Raw genomic sequence first — 17,715 nt, forward strand, 5'->3', positions numbered from 1 at the left:
CCTAATCTGAGGAAAGACAGCCTTGCCATAGAGGGAGTACAAAGAAGGTTTACCAGATTGATTCCTGGGATGGCAGGACTTTCATATGAAGAAAGACTGGATGAACTGGGCTTGTACTCGTTGGAATTTAGAAGATTGAGGGGGGATCTTATTGAAACGTATAAAATCTTAAAGGGATTGGACAGGCTAGATGCAGGAAGATTGCTCCCGATGTTGGGGAAGTCCAGAACGAGGGGTCACAGTTTAAGGATAAAGTGGAAGCCTTTTAGGACCGAGATTAGGAAAAACTTCTTCACAGAGAGTGGTGAATCTGTGGAATTCTCTGCCACGGGAAACAGTTGAGGCCAGTTCATTGGCTATATTTAAGAGGGAGTTAGATATGGCCCTTGTGGCTAAAGGGATCAGGGGGTATGGAGAGAAGGCAGGTACAGGGTTCTGAGTTGGATGATCAGCCATGATCATACTGAATGGCGGTGCAGGCTCAAAGGGCCGAATGGCCTACTCCTGCACCTATTTTCTATGTATCTATGTTTCTATGTATCGTGAACAGCTTGGGTCTCCTCATCAAAGAGAAGATGTGCTGGCATTGGAGAGGGTCCAGAGGAGGTTCACAAGGATGATTCCAGGAATTGAAGGGTTATCATATGAGGAACGTTTGATGGCTCTGGGTCTGTACTCACTGGGGTTTAGAAGAATGAAGGGAATCTCATTGAAACCTTTTGAATTTTGAAAGGTCGAGACTGAGTGGATATGGAAAGGACGTTTCCCGTGGTGGGGGAGTCGAGGACAAGAGGGCACAGCCTCAGGGTAGAGGGGTGCCCATTTAAAACAGATGCGGGAAAATTTCTTTAGCCAGAGCGTGGTGAATTTGTGGAACTCTTTACCACAGGCAGCTATGGAGACCAGGTTGTTGCATGCATTTAAGGCAGAGATTAATCGGTTCCTGATTGGATGTGGCATCAAAGGTTATGGGGAGTTGGGCTGAGGAGGAGAAGAAAGGATCAGCCACGACTGAATGGTGTAGCAGACTCGATGGGCCAAATGGCCTAATTCTGCTCCTATGTCTAATGGTTTGTGGGTTCGTATAGAACATGACATTCCAGGAGTGGGTGACAGACTGGGATCTGACCCAGGCGTTCAAGAGATCAGATATAGTGTAGCAGATCCCCAGGAGTGGGTGACAGTCAGATCTGATGCAGGGGTTCAGGGGATTTGATGTAGCATAACAGATCCCCAGGAGTGGGTGATAGACTGGGATCTGATCCAGGGGTTCGGGAGTTGAGATATCGAAAGTTCAGGGGGTGGGGGTTTAGATATCGAAAGTTCCGGGGGGGGGGGGCGGTTTATTAAACTGTAAGACCGTTAGGCCATTTGGCCTATCTCACCATTTCATCTTGGCTGATGCATTTTCACTCTCATCCCCAATCGCCTGCCATCTCCCGGTATCCCTTCGTGCCCTGACAAAGCAAGAATCTATCAGCCTCTGCCTTAAACATACAGGAAGACTTGGCCTCCACAGCCATCTATGGCAATGAATTGCACAGATTCACCACCCTCTGGCTAAAGAAATTCCTCCTCATCTCTGTTCTAAAAGGACGCCCCTCTATTCTGAGGCTGTGTCCTTGAAGCACCTTCAATAATCCCAAAAGACTGAAGTAGGGTAAATACTGAAAGGCTTTTATTCGCAGCAAAACGTGACCTCCATGCTGAATGTCTGCCTGAGGGGGAGGAGCAGGGCGCAATCGCCTTTATTTGGGGCTCTGAGGGGGGGAGTCAGCAGAGGGGCGTGTCCAGACAGGTAACCCAGTTACAACCTATATATATATGGTTTACCACAGTCCTCTGGTCTTAACTCCCCCACCACAGGAGGCATCCTCCCCACATCCACTCTATCAAGGCCTTTCAACATTCGATCAGGTCACCCCTCATGACAGGCTGGAGTCTAATCCAGGGTTTCAGCAGGTGAGTATAGAGTCGGAGGTCAATCCGAGAATTTGTGGGGCTTATACAGATTCCCGGGAGTGGGTTCCAATCCAAATGTTCAGGGGGCTTATGTACAGAATAACAGATCTCTGGATGGAGTCTAATCTACAGGTTCAGGGGGAGTTTTATATATATATACACACCAGATATTTTCCCGGAATGGGTCACAGACTGTGATCTAATCCAGGAGTTCGGTGGGAGGGGGAGGATTATATATATATATATACCAGATTCCGGGACTGGGTCACAGACTGTGATCTGATCCAGGAGTTCAGTGGGAGGGGAGTGTTTATATATATATGAGATTCCGAGAATGGGTCACAGACTGGAATGTGATACTGGAGACGGGGAGTGAATGATCTGAAATGTCTTTTGCTTTCCCCAGGCAATAATCTCTCAAAGGCCATAGAGAGGTTTGTGTATCTGACAGGGAAGACAATTAAAAGGGAGCAGTCGTATTTCCATAAGTATGGTACGGTCAGGTTCTTTTTCATGGGCCTCACCGTCAACTGTCGGGGTGGGGTCGCGTGGTGTGAAATCTACCTGAGCTCATCATCTCTCTCCCTCTCTGCCCCCCCACTGCCTCACCCCTCCTCCTCATTCCTTCCCTCCCTCCCTTCCCCTCCCCTCCCTTCCCCTCCCCTCTCTTCCCCTCCCCCTCTCCCCCTCCCCCTCCCTCCCTGCCCCTCCCCTCACTCCCTCCCTCTCTACTCACTCCCTCTACCCCTCACTCCCTCCCCCCTGCCCCTCCCCCTCACTCCCTCCCTCCCCTCACTCCCTCCCTCTCTACTCACTCCCTCTCCCCCTCACTCCTTCCCTCTCTCCTCACTCCCTCCCTCTCCCCCTCACTCCCTCGCTCTCCCCCTCACTCCCTCCCACTCCCCCTCACTCGCCCCCTCTCTTCCTGCCCCCCTCACTCCCCTGCCTTCTCGTTCCCTCCCTCCCCAACTCAACCCCCACTCTCCCTCTCTCCCTCTCTCCCCATCCTCCTCTCTCTAACCCCTCTCTACATGTCTTGCCTCTAACCCCCCCCACACGCCCCTCCTTCTCTTCCCTCTCCCTATCCCCCTCTCTTCCCTCTCCCCATCACCCTCTCTTCCCTCCCTCTACCGTTCGCTCCCTATCTCTCCCCATCTTCCGCCATTCCTCATCTCTCCCCTATCTCGCCCCTCTCCCCTACTTCTGCCTCACACTCCCACGCTCCCTCCCCTCGTCTACCTCTCTCGACCCGCACAGTCGAATGCAGCAATCACTGTGGTGAGTTTCCCAGTCTCTGGCTGTTTGAACTCTTCCCCCTCCCTCTTAACGAGAGATTCAACGGGAAGACAAGGATGTAGGGGTTACAGAGCTAGGGAGGGGTTTTGAACAGGAGGGGGGAGTGTAGGGGTTACAGAGATAGGGAGGGGGTGAGGGAGGGATTTGAACAGGAGGGGGGAGTGTCGGGGTTACAGAGATAGGGAGGGGTTTGAACAGGAGGGGGGAGTGTAGGGGTTACAGAGATAGGTAGGGGGTGAGGGAGGGGTTTGAACAGGAGGGGGGGGAGTGTAGGGGTTACAGAGATAGGGAGGGGGTGAGGGAGGGGTTTGAACAGGAGGGGGGAGTTTAGGGGTTACAGAGATAGGGAGGGGGCGAGGGAGGGGTTTGAACAGGAGGGGGGAGTGTCAGGGTTACAGAGATAGGGAGGGGTTTGAACAAGAGGGGGGAGTGCAGTGGTTACAGAGATAGGGAGGGGGTGAGGGAGGGGTTTGTACAGGAGGAGCAAGTGTAGAGGTTACAGAGATAGGGAGGGGTTTGAACAGGAGGGGGAGTGTCGGGGTTACAGAGATAGGGAGGGGGTGAGGGAGGGGTTTGAACAGGAGGGGGAGTGTAGGGGTTACAGAGATAGGGAGGGGTTTGAACAGGAGGGGGGAGTGTAGGGGTTACAGAGATAGGTAGGGGGTGAGGGAGGGGTTTGAACAGGAGGGGGGAGTGTCGGGGTTACAGAGATAGGTAGGGGGTGAGGGAGGGGTTTGAACAGGAGGGGGGAGTGTAGGGGTTACAGAGATAGGGAGGGGGTGAGGGAGGGGTTTGAACAGGAGGGGGGAGTGTAGGGGTTACAGAGATAGGGAGGGGGTGAGGGAGGGGTTTGAACAGGAGGGGGGAGTGTCGGGGTTACAGAGATAGGGAGGGGTGAGGGAGGGGTTTGAACAGGAGGGGGAGTGTAGGGGTTACAGAGATAGGGAGGGGTTTGAACAGGAGGGGGGAGTGTAGGGGTTACAGAGATAGGTAGGGGGTGAGGGAGGGGTTTGAACAGGAGGGGGGAGTGTCGGGGTTACAGAGATAGGGAGGGGTTTGAACAAGAGGGGGGAGTGCAGGGGTTACAGAGATAGGGAGGGGGTGAGGGAGGGGTTTGAACAGGAGGGGGGAGTGTAGGGGTTACAGAGATAGGGAGGGGTTTGAACAGGAGGGGGAGTGTCGGGGTTACAGAGATAGGGAGGGGTTTGAACAGGAGGGGGAGTGTCGGGGTTACAGAGATAGGGGGTGAGGGAGGGGTTTGAACAGGAGGGGGGAGTGTAGGGGTTACAGAGATAGGGAGGGGGTGAGGGAGGGGTTTGAACAGGAGGGGGGTGTCAGGGTTACAGAGATAGGAGGGGGTGAGGGAGGGGTTTGAACAGGAGGGGGAGTGTCGGGGTTACAGAGATAGGGAGGGGTTTGAACAGGAGGGGGAGTGTAGGGTTAACAGAGATAGGGAGGGGGTGAGGGAGGGTTTTGAAGAGGAGAATGGCTTCTTCTTTACCTAATTACAACTGAATATTCCTCCCGACTCTCCTCTTGCTCCCATCATCCCACCAGGTAACTTCACCCTGAAGTATGTAGAGTGCTCCAGCTGTTCTCTAAAGACTGAGGCCTGTGTCATGCGGATTAACTGTGGAGGTGAGTCGTGCGGAGGGGAGTGGATGATAGAGCTGAGTGTCGCCTGAAGACCCACACCAGTATTAATCATCTCCAGATATGTCGCAGCACCCCACCCGACCTCTCTGTCCCACTGTCTCCCCAGCTCTCTCTGTCCCACTCTCTCCCCGGCTCTCCGTCCCACTCTCTCCCAGCTCTCTGTCCCACTCTCTCCCCGGCTCTCTGTCCCACTCTCTCCCCAGCTCTGCATCCCACTCTCTCCCCAGCTCTCCGTCCCACTCTCTCCCCGGCTCTCTCTGTCCCACTCTCTCCCCGGCTCTCCGTCCCACTCTCTCCCCAGCTCTCTCTGTCCCACTCTCTCCCCGGCTCTCCGTCCCACTCTCTCCCCAGCTCTCTCTGTCCCACTCTCTCCCCGGCTCTCCGTCCCACTCTCTCCCCGGCTCTCTCCGTCCCACTCTCTCCCCAGCTCTGCATCCCACTCTCTCCCCAGCTCTCCGTCCCACTCTCTCCCCGGCTCTCTCTGTCCCACTCTCTCCCCGGCTCTCCGTCCCACTCTCTCCCCAGCTCTCCGTCCCACTCTCTCCCCGGCTCTCTCTGTCCCACTCTCTCCCCGGCTCTCTCTGTCCCACTCTCTCCCCGGCTCTCAGTCCCACTCTCTCCCCGGCTCTCTCTGTCCCACTCTCTCCCCGGCTCTCTGTCCCACTCTCTCCCCGGCTCTCTCTGTCCCACCCTCTCTTCCCAGCTCTCGGGCCCACTCTCTCCCCAGCTCTCCGTCCCACTCTCTCCCCGGCTCTCTCTGTCCCACCCTCTCCCAGCTCTCCGTCCCACTCTCTCCCCGGCTCTGCGTCCCACTCTCTCCCCAGCTCTCCGTCCCACTCTCTCCCCGGCTCTCTCTGTCCCACCCTCTCCCCAGCTCTGCGTCCCACTCTCTCCCCAGCTCTCCGTCCCACTCTCTCCCCAGCTCTCTGTCAAACTCTCTCCCCAGCTCTCTGTCAAACTCTCTCCCCAGCTCTCTGTCAAACTCTCTCCCCAGCTCTCCGTCCCACTCTCTCTCCAGATTCCAGAGTGGGCTTGCTTGTGATAGACACCATCTGAATTCTCTCGATCAATTGAGTTAGAAGGATAACACTTGGTAAAACAGATCAGGGAGGCGCAGAGCAAATCTGTTTGTGTAGAGATCGAATGTATATGTGCAGAAAAGCACCTTCATTGTTCCAATGGATGAAGACATGTATTTACACAATTGAATTACTGGTGTGCGTCCCAAGTTTCCCTGACTTTCCAAGGACAGGGAAAGATTAGTAATAATGGGTTTCTGCTGCTGGACAGATGTTCCTCGAAGACCTGTGTCGAATCTCCATCACATCACACCTGCAGTGTGTGTTCTCCTTCACGGTTACTGCTGCCATTCAGTACAAGAGTTAGCGAGTCAGACTGCAACTATACAGAACTCCAGTCAGACCACGTCTGGGATATCAGTTGCATAAGAAATGGGAGCAGAAATACATAATTCGCCCATGAGTCTCTTCTACTATTCCATCATGACTGATTCATTATCCCTCTCAGCTCGATCCTCCTGTCTCTGCCTCATGTCCCTGCAATTAGTCAATCTCCACTTTAGATATACTGTAGCTGGGGAGGGGGCAGAAAACATTCATCAGACCAGAACCACACAGGCCGTCGTCGTTGTTCTGAACAGAGTGTAGAATAAGAATGATCCATTTTTTTCTAGTATGTCCATCCCCTTCCGTTACACTCACAATGTCCATCTCCCTCCATTCCCCGTACACAATGTCCATCTCCCTCCATTCCCCGTACACAATGTCCATCTCCCTCCGTTCCCCATACACAATGTCCATCTCCCTGCGTTCCCCGTACACAATGTCCATCTCCCTCCATTCCCCGTACGCAATGTCCATCTCCCTCCATTCCCCATACACAATGTCCATCTCCCTCCATTCCCCGTACACAATGTCCATCTCCCTCCATTCCCCGTACACAATGTCCATCTCCCTCCGTTCCCCGTACACAATGTCCATCTCCCTCCGTTCCCTATACACAATGTCCATCTCCCTCCGTTCCCCGTACACAATGTCCATCTCCCTCCATTCCCCATACACAATGTCCATCTCCCTCCGTTCCCTATACACAATGTCCATCTCCCTCCATTCCCCATACACAATGTCCATCTCCCTCCATTCCCCATACACAATGCCCATCTCCCTCCATTCCCCATACACAATGTCCATCTCCCTCCATTCCCCATACACAATGTCCATCTCCCTCCGTTCCCTATACACAATGTCCATCTCCCTCCATTCCCCGTTCACAATGTCCATCTCCCTCCATTCCCCATACACAATGCCCATCTCCCTCCATTCCCCGTACACAATGTCCATCTCCCTCCGTTCCCTATACACAATGTCCATCTCCCTCCATTCCCCATACACAATGTCCATCTCCCTCCATTCCCCATACACAATGTCCATCTCCCTCCGTTCCCTATACACAATGTCCATCTCCCTCCATTCCCCGTTCACAATGTCCATCTCCCTCCATTCCCCATACACAATGCCCATCTCCCTCCATTCCCCATATACAATATCATTCTCCCTCCGTTCCCCATACACAATGTCCATCTCTCTCCATTCCCCGTACACAATGTCCATCTCCCTCCATTCCCCGTACACAATGTCCATCTCCCTCCATTCCCCGTACACAATGTCCATCTCCCTCCGTTCCCCGTACACAATGTCCATCTCCCTCCATTCACCGTACACAATGTCCATCTCCCTCCGTTCCCTGTACACAATGTCCATCTCCCTCCATTCCCCGTACACAATGTCCATCTCCCTCCATTCCCCGTACACAATGTCCATCTCCCTCCATTCCCTGTACACAATGTCCATCTCCCTCCATTCCCCGTACACAATGTCCATCTCCCTCCATTCCCCATACACAATGTCCATCTCCCTCCATTCCCATACACAATGTCCATCTCCCTCCATTCCCCGTACACAATGTCCATCTCCCTCCGTTCCCCGTACACAATGTCCATCTCCCTCCATTCCCCGTACACAATGTCCATCTCCCTCCATTCTCCGTACACAATGTCCATCTCCCTCCATTCCCCATACACCATGTCCATCTCCCTCCATTCCCCGTACGCAATGTCATCTCCCTCCATTCCCCGTACATAATGTCCATCTCCCTCCATTCCCCGTACACAATGTCCATCTCCCTCCATTCCCCATACACAATGTCCATCTCCCTCCGTTCCCTATACACAATGTCCATCTCCCTCCATTCCCCATACACAATGTCCATCTCCCTCCGTTCCCTATACACAATGTCCATCTCCCTCCATTCCCCATACACAATGTCCATCTCCCTCCATTCCCCATACACAATGCCCATCTCCCTCCATTCCCCATACACAATGTCCATCTCCCTCCATTCCCCATACACAATGTCCATCTCCCTCCGTTCCCTATACACAATGTCCATCTCCCTCCATTCCCCGTTCACAATGTCCATCTCCCTCCATTCCCCATACACAATGCCCATCTCCCTCCATTCCCCGTACACAATGTCCATCTCCCTCCGTTCCCTATACACAATGTCCATCTCCCTCCATTCCCCATACACAATGTCCATCTCCCTCCATTCCCCATACACAATGTCCATCTCCCTCCGTTCCCTATACACAATGTCCATCTCCCTCCATTCCCCGTTCACAATGTCCATCTCCCTCCATTCCCCATACACAATGCCCATCTCCCTCCATTCCCCATATACAATATCATTCTCCCTCCGTTCCCCATACACAATGTCCATCTCTCTCCATTCCCCGTACACAATGTCCATCTCCCTCCATTCCCCGTACACAATGTCCATCTCCCTCCATTCCCCGTACACAATGTCCATCTCCCTCCGTTCCCCGTACACAATGTCCATCTCCCTCCATTCACCGTACACAATGTCCATCTCCCTCCGTTCCCTGTACACAATGTCCATCTCCCTCCATTCCCCGTACACAATGTCCATCTCCCTCCATTCCCCGTACACAATGTCCATCTCCCTCCATTCCCTGTACACAATGTCCATCTCCCTCCATTCCCCGTACACAATGTCCATCTCCCTCCATTCCCCATACACAATGTCCATCTCCCTCCATTCCCATACACAATGTCCATCTCCCTCCATTCCCCGTACACAATGTCCATCTCCCTCCGTTCCCCGTACACAATGTCCATCTCCCTCCATTCCCCGTACACAATGTCCATCTCCCTCCATTCTCCGTACACAATGTCCATCTCCCTCCATTCCCCATACACCATGTCCATCTCCCTCCATTCCCCGTACGCAATGTCATCTCCCTCCATTCCCCGTACATAATGTCCATCTCCCTCCATTCCCCGTACACAATGTCCATCTCCCTCCATTCCCCATACACAATGTCCATCTCCCTCCGTTCCCTATACACAATGTCCATCTCCCTCCATTCCCCATACACAATGTCCATCTCCCTCCGTTCCCTATACACAATGTCCATCTCCCTCCATTCCCCATACACAATGTCCATCTCCCTCCATTCCCCATACACAATGCCCATCTCCCTCCATTCCCCATACACAATGTCCATCTCCCTCCATTCCCCATACACAATGTCCATCTCCCTCCGTTCCCTATACACAATGTCCATCTCCCTCCATTCCCCGTTCACAATGTCCATCTCCCTCCATTCCCCATACACAATGCCCATCTCCCTCCATTCCCCGTACACAATGTCCATCTCCCTCCGTTCCCTATACACAATGTCCATCTCCCTCCATTCCCCATACACAATGTCCATCTCCCTCCATTCCCCATACACAATGTCCATCTCCCTCCGTTCCCTATACACAATGTCCATCTCCCTCCATTCCCCGTTCACAATGTCCATCTCCCTCCATTCCCCATACACAATGCCCATCTCCCTCCATTCCCCATATACAATATCATTCTCCCTCCGTTCCCCATACACAATGTCCATCTCTCTCCATTCCCCGTACACAATGTCCATCTCCCTCCATTCCCCGTACACAATGTCCATCTCCCTCCATTCCCCGTACACAATGTCCATCTCCCTCCGTTCCCCGTACACAATGTCCATCTCCCTCCATTCACCGTACACAATGTCCATCTCCCTCCGTTCCCTGTACACAATGTCCATCTCCCTCCATTCCCCGTACACAATGTCCATCTCCCTCCATTCCCCGTACACAATGTCCATCTCCCTCCATTCCCTGTACACAATGTCCATCTCCCTCCATTCCCCGTACACAATGTCCATCTCCCTCCATTCCCCATACACAATGTCCATCTCCCTCCATTCCCATACACAATGTCCATCTCCCTCCATTCCCCGTACACAATGTCCATCTCCCTCCGTTCCCCGTACACAATGTCCATCTCCCTCCATTCCCCGTACACAATGTCCATCTCCCTCCATTCTCCGTACACAATGTCCATCTCCCTCCATTCCCCATACACCATGTCCATCTCCCTCCATTCCCCGTACGCAATGTCATCTCCCTCCATTCCCCGTACATAATGTCCATCTCCCTCCATTCCCCGTACACAATGTCCATCTCCCTCCATTCCCCATACACAATGTCCATCTCCCTCCGTTCCCTATACACAATGTCCATCTCCCTCCATTCCCCATACACAATGTCCATCTCCCTCCATTCCCCGTACACAATGTCCATCTCCCTGCGTTCCCCGTACACAATGTCCATCTCCCTCCGTTCCCCGTACCCAATGTCCATCTCCCTCCGTTCCCCATACACAATGTCCATCTCTCTCCATTCCCCGTACACAATGTCCATCTCCCTCCGTTCCCCATACACAATGTCCATCTCCCTCCATTCCACATACACAATGTCCATCTCCCTCCGTTCCCCGTACACAATGTCCATCTCCCTCCATTCCCCATACACAATGTCCATCTCCCTCCGTTCCCCATACACAATGTCCATCTCCCTCCATTCCCCATACACAATGTCCATCTCCCTCCGTTCCCTATACACAATGTCCATCTCCCTCCATTCCCCGTTCACAATGTCCATCTCCCTCCATTCCCCATACACAATGTCCATCTCCCTCCGTTCCCCGTACACAATGTCCATCTCCCTCCATTCCCCACACACAATGTCCATCTCCCTCCGTTCCCGGTACACAATGTCCACCTCCCTCCGTTCCCCGTACACAATGTCCATCTCCCTCCATTCCCCATACACAATGTCCATCTCCCTCCGTTCCCCGTACACAATGTCCATCTCCCTCCATTCCCCGTACACAATGTCCATCTCCCTCCATTCCCCGTACACAATGTCCATCTCCCTCCGTTCCCGATACACAATGTCCATCTCCCTCCATTCCCCATACACAATGTCCATCTCCCTCCGTTCCCCATACACAATGTCCATCTCCCTCCATTCCCCGTACACAATGTCCATCTCCCTCCATTCCCCGTACACAATGTCCATCTCCCTCCGTTCCCCGTACACAATGTCCATCTCCCTCCAGTCCCCGTACACAATGTCCATCTCCCTCCATTCCCCGTACACAATGTCCATCTCCCTCCATTCCCCGTACACAATGTCCATCTCCCTCCGTTCCCCGTACACAATGTCCATCTCCCTCCATTCCCCGTACACAATGTCCATCTCCCTCCGTTCCCCGTACACAATGTCCATCTCCCTCCGTTCCCCGTACACAATGTCCATCTCCCTCCGTTCCCCGTACACAATGTCTATCTCCCTCCGTTCCCCGTACACAATGTCCATCTCCCTCCGTTCCCCGTACACAATGTCTATCTCCCTCCATTCTCCATACACAATGTCCATCTCCCTCCATTCCCCGTACACAATGTCCATCTCCCTCCATTCCCCGTACACAATGTCCATCTCCCTCCATTCCCCGTACACAATGTCCATCTCCCTCCATTCCCCGTACACAATGTCCATCTCCCTCCATTCCCCGTACACAATGTCCATCTCCCTCCATTCCCCGTACACAATGTCCATCTCCCTCCATTCCCCGTACACAATGTCCATCTCCCTCCATTCCCCGTACACAATGTCCATCTCCCTCCATTCCCCGTACACAATGTCCTTCTCCCTCCATTCCCTGTACACAATGTCCATCTCCTTCCGTTCCCCGTCCACAATGTCCATCTCCCTCCATTCCACATACACAATGTCCATCTCCCTCCATTCCCTGTACACAATGTCCATCTCCCTCCGTTCCCCGTACATAATGTCCATCTCCCTCCATTCCCCGTACACAATGTCCATCTCCCTCCATTGCCCATACACCATGTCCATCTCCCTCCACTCCCCGTACACAATGTCCATCTCCCTCCGTTCCCCGTACACAATGTCCATTGCCCTCCAGGGTTCAAAGGAAGTTCGCGAAAATGATTCTAGATTAAAAGGCTTGTCATACAGGGAGGATTTGATGGCCTGAACTCATTGGAATTGAGAAGTATAAGGGGCCTTCATTGAAACCTATTGAATGGTGAAAGGCCTTGATAGAGTGGATGTTTCTTGTGGTGGGCCAGAAGACACAACCTAGAATAGAGAGATATCCATTTAGAATGGAGATGAGGAGGAATTTCTTTAGCCAGAGGATGGTGAATTTGTGGAATTCATCACCACAGACGGCTGTGGAGGCCAGGTCATGGGGTATATTTAAAGCAGAGTTTGATAGGTTTTTGATTAGTCAGGGTGTCGAAGATTACGGGGCAAAGGCAGAATGGGGTTGAGAAAGATAATTAATCAGCCATGGGAATGGAAGAGTAGATTGAATGGGCTGAATGGCCTTATGGAGCTCTGTGTTTTTGCTTGGCAGTGATGGAGGTGACGGTGGGTGAGAACGATGAGCTGTTACTCGACTGTTTCCAGCCCTGGCACCAGCTCACCACCAACTTCAAATCCTACATCTTCGCCAAGGCCCCACTGGTAGGGAGGCATCCTCCAGACCCCCCTCCCTTACCATCTACTCCACTTCCCTACACTCTGTGCCTTTCCCCTCCCCTCATATACACTTGCCGCCCCTCATCTCCACTCCCTTCCCCTCCCCTTTGCTTCCCTACGCTCCCTGTCCCTCCCCTCCCTTCCTCTCCCCTCAGATCCATTCCCCTCCTCTCACCTCCAACCCTCATGTCTCCTCTCCACTCCCCTTCCTTCCCCTCCCTCATCTCTCCTCCATTCCCATTCCCTCTGTTCTCCTTTCCCCTCCACTCCCATTCCCTCTTCCCTCACCTCCCCTCTTCTTCACTCCCCTCCAGTCCCCTGTCCTCCTTCCACTCTCATCTACACACTTCCCCTCCCTTCGACACATTCCCACCCCCTCCACACACCTCCTCTCCCTCCATCCCTCCCCATTCAACTTTCACAAATAAACACAGAGATGATCGACAAATCGAATTTGCTGGTCAGTATCTGTTGTGCCCAGTTTTACCAGAAAGACCGGGCACATTTAAATCGGAGCACAATGTGATGACGGTGTTGCTGGACAGGTCTGCCATACCTTACTGATCTCCACATGCATCGCCTGACCATACCAGACCCTACCAGACTGTACCAGACCATACCAGCCCCTACCAGACCGTATCTGACTGTACCAGACCCTACCAGACCGTACCTGACCATACCAGCCCCTATCATACCGTACCAAACCCTACCAGACTGTACCTGACCATACCAGACCGTACCTGACCATACCAGACTGTACCTGACCGTACCAGACCGTACCTGACCATACCAGACCGTACCTGACCGTACCAGACCCTACCAGACTGTACCTGACCATACCAGCCCGTACCTGACCATACCAGCCCGTACCAGACCATACCAGCCCGTACCTGACCATACCAGCCCGTACCAGACCATACCAGCCCGTACCAGACCATACCAGCCCGTACCTGACCATACCAGCCCGTACCAGACCATACCAGCCCCTACCAGACCGTATCTGACCGTACCAGACCCTACCAGACTGTACCTGACCATACCAGCCCGTACCAGACCATACCAGCCCCTACCAGACCGTATCTGACTGTACCAGACCCTACTAGACCGTACCTGACCATACCAGACCCTACCATACCGTACCAAACCCTACCAGACTGTACCTGACCATACCAGACCGTACCTGACCATACCAGACTGTACCTGACCGTACCAGACCGTACCTGACCATACCAGACTGTACCTGACCGTACCAGACCGTACCTGACCATACCAGACTGTACCTGACCGTACCAGACCCTACCAGACCGTACCTGACCATACCAGACCGTACCTGACCATACCAGACTGTACCTGACCGTACCAGACCGTACCTGACCATACCAGACTGTACCTGACCGTACCAGACCCTACCAGACCATACCTGACCATACCAGACCGTACCTAACCATACCAGACCGTGATGGACCATACCAGACCCTACCTGACTGTACCAGATCCTACCAGACCATACCTGACCCTACCAGACCATACCTGACCATACCAGACTGTACCAGACCCTACCAGACCATACCTGACCATACCAGACCGTACCTGACCGTACCAGACTGTGACGGACCGTACCAGACCGTACCTGACCATACCAGACCCTACCAGACCGTGACGGACCGTACCTGACCCTACCAGACCGTACCAGACCCTACCTGACCATACCAGACCGTGACGGAACCAGTCAGCAGGACGTCTGTACAAGTGAATTACTCTGTGTGTTGTCAAAACGAACCCTGAGGTTGTCTGCTTTGAACAGGGAACCCGCAGTCACTGGCATTTTGAAACGATGGTGGAGACGCAGGAATCAAGTCTGGAGTTCCTCAGAGTTCAAAAAGAGCACGAGAAAACATACCATTGTGTGGTGATGGGGAATGAGGGAAAGAATATCGCCAGGACCCTCTATGATGTCCATGGTGGGTGTTGAGGGGGTGAGGGAGGGGTTTGAGCAGGTGGGTGGGGAGTGTAGGGGCAACAAAGATAGGGAGGGAGCGAGGGAGGGGTTTGAACAGGAGGACAGGGAGTGTAGGGATTACAGAGATAGGGAGGGGGTGAGGGAAGAGGATGGAGGGTCGGGGTTACAGAGATAGGGAGGGGTTGAGGGAGGAGGATGGAGGGTCGCTGTTACAGAGATAGGGAGGGGGTGAGGGAGGATGGAGGGTCGGGATTACAGAGATAGGGAGGGGTGAGGGAGGAGGATGGAGGGTTGGGGTTACAGAGATAGGGCGGGGGTGAGGGAGGATGGAGGGGTGAGGGAGGATGGAGGGTTAGGGTTACAGAGATAGGGAGGGGGTGAGGGAGGATGGAGGGTTTGGGTTACAGAGATAGGGAGGGTGTGAGGGAGAAGGATGGAGGGTTTGGGTTATAGAGATAGGGAGGGGGTGAGGGAGGATGGAGGGGGTGAGGGAGGATGGAGGGTTTGGGTTACAGAGCTAGGAAGGGGTGAGGGAGGATGGAGGGTCGGGGTTACAGAGATAGGGAGGGGTGAGGGAGGAGGATGGCGGGTTTAGGTTACAGAGATAGGGAGGGGGTGAGGGAGGAGGATGGCGGGTTTAGGTTACAGAGATAGGGAGGGGGTGAGGGAAGATGGAGGGTCGGGGTTACAGAGATAGGGAGGGGGTGAGGGAGGATGGAGGGTTTTGGTTACAGAGATAGGGAGGGGGTGAGGGAGGATGGAGGGTTTGGGTTACAGAGATAGGGAGGCGGTGAGGGAGGATGGAGGGTTTGAGTTACCGAGATAGGGAGGGGGTGAGGGAGGATGGAGTGTCAGGGTTACAGAGATAGGGAGAGGGTGAGGGAGGATGGAGGGTTTGGGTTACAGAGATAGGGAGGGGGTGAGGGAGGATGGAGGGTTTGGGTTACAGAGATAGGGAGGGGGTGAGGGGATGTGCTGCAGAGGAGCAAGAAGCCAAGGACGGAGGGAAGGAGGAAGATGGGATTTTGGATGTAAGGAGTCACTCTGCTCCCTCCTACCTTCAGTTGGTGACCCGATTCCAGAGGCGACAGAACCCACCTTCACTCGTCCTTCCCTGGGCACAGAGCTCCTGCCCGCGACCACCAGGGCCCCTCTGCAGAGTGAGCGGCTGTCGGCCCTGAACCTGGGTTCCATCCTCGCCATTGTGGTGCTGAGTATCTCCGTGCTTGCCCTGGGAGGCCTCCTCTGGTGAGGGAGGGAGTGTGTCTGCGTCTGTGTGTGTGTGTGTGTGTGTGTGTATACACATCTGTACCTGTGTGTTCGTGTGAGGGAGGATCCCGGGTAGAGGGGATTCTGATAGATCAGCGTTTGTGTTAACAGCTGCTTTCTCACTCACCCTTTCTCTCTCCTCCTCCCTTCCTCTCCTCTCCCCATCTCTCCTCCCCCCATCTCTCCTCCCTCACCTTCCCCGTACACCCTCTCCCTCGTCTTCCTGCCCTCTCACCACTCCCTTGTTCGCCCTCAGTTACTCCACTGTGGGGTGCCAGAAGAGGCCAGGTGTGGATCGGTCCAGGGAGTGGATGGAACTATTGAAGTGATGTCCTCAGTTCGGAGGAGGTGGCCGGGGGGGGGTGGGGGGGGGGTTCTGAGGCAGCCTGGTCACTGTCCGAGCCCCTGAACTACTGCCCACGCCCAATGAGACCCTAAACCACCACCCACGCCCAACAAGATCCTGAACCACCCACCCACGCCCAACGAGACCCTGAATCACCACCCACCCTGAACGAGACCCTGAACCGCCCACCCACGCCCGAGACCCTGAACCGCCCACCCACATCCAATGAGACCCTGAACCGCCCACCCACGCCGAACAAGACCTTGAACCACCACCCACACCGAATGAGACCCTGAACCGCCCACCCACGCCGAACAAGACCTTGAACCACCACCCACACCGAATGAGACCCTGAACCACCCATCCACCCCGAACAAGACCCTGAACCACCACCCACGCCGAACGAGACCCTGAACCACCCACCCACACCGAATGAGACCCTGAACCGCCCACCCACCCTGAACGAGCCTGGCCACGGTATGACCCCCCCCAAAACCACTCCAAATAAACTGTCTTGTTGAAAGCTCAAGAATCAGCCAGCTCTACTTCCCCTGCATCGTGGGCGGAGGGCTGGGAGAGGGAGAAGAGGGGGAGAGAGCTTCAGCGAGGGAGAAGGACGTGTGTCTCTGCTGCCTTGGCTTGGGTATTAGAGAGATGAGTTGCACTCTCTGTCAGAGAGTCACCCAACAAAGTAACAAGTCGTTTAGATTCCCATCTGAACCAGTCCCATCGGCCACGTTTGCCCCATAACCTTTCCTGTTCACGTACCTGTTCAGTGCATTTTTAATGTACCTGTCCCAACCACTTGCCCTGGCACTTGTTCCACAGACAGATCACCCTCTGGGTGAAAAAGTTGCCCCTTAGGTCCCTATTAAATCTCTCTCCCCTCTCACCTTAAACCTGTGCCCTCTGGTTCTTGATTGCCCAGCCCTGGGGAAAACACTGTGCACATTCACCCTATCTGTGCCCCTGGTGGTTTTATACACCTCTGTAAGGTCACCTCTCAATCTCCTACACTCCGAGGAATAAAGTCCCAACCTGTCCAACCTCTCTCCGTAACTCAGTCCCTGAGCCCCGGAAACATCCTCGTAAATCTCCTCTGCACTCTCTCCAGCTCAATGGCATCTTACGTACGGCAGGGTGACCAGAGCTGAACACAATACCCAAGTGCGGCCTCTCCAACGTCTTGTAAAACTGTACCATAACGTCCCAACTCCTGTACTCAGTGCCCTGACTGATGA

General features: G+C 53.9%; 1 protein-coding gene across 1 annotated transcript; it reads left to right on the plus strand.

Moving 5' to 3' along the window:
• The first annotated feature begins 3,226 nt into the window (after positions 1–3,226).
• LOC140192573 (izumo sperm-egg fusion protein 1-like) lies at positions 3,227–16,471 on the plus strand. The gene is made up of 6 exons (XM_072250138.1): positions 3,227–3,240; positions 4,816–4,896; positions 12,775–12,884; positions 14,704–14,860; positions 15,924–16,107; positions 16,385–16,471. Exons 2-6 carry the CDS (start codon positions 4,878–4,880, stop codon positions 16,455–16,457), a joined length of 543 nt encoding a protein of 180 aa, XP_072106239.1. The 5' UTR covers positions 3,227–3,240; positions 4,816–4,877; the 3' UTR covers positions 16,458–16,471.
• The last annotated feature ends 1,244 nt before the right edge of the window (positions 16,472–17,715 follow it).

This window comes from Mobula birostris, unplaced genomic scaffold, assembly GCF_030028105.1.
Source record: "Mobula birostris isolate sMobBir1 unplaced genomic scaffold, sMobBir1.hap1 scaffold_1692, whole genome shotgun sequence".
In the NCBI taxonomy this organism is placed as follows: Eukaryota; Metazoa; Chordata; class Chondrichthyes; order Myliobatiformes; family Myliobatidae; genus Mobula; species Mobula birostris.

What these genes read in the sequence shown, in the direction of transcription:
- LOC140192573 (XM_072250138.1), top strand. An exon ending in GACCCTCTATGATGTCCATG is followed by an intron (nt 14,861 to 15,923) that starts GTGGGTGTTGAG and finishes TCCTACCTTCAG; the next exon opens with TTGGTGACCCGATTCCAGAG. An exon ending in GCCCTGGGAGGCCTCCTCTG is followed by an intron (nt 16,108 to 16,384) that starts GTGAGGGAGGGA and finishes GTTCGCCCTCAG; the next exon opens with TTACTCCACTGTGGGGTGCC.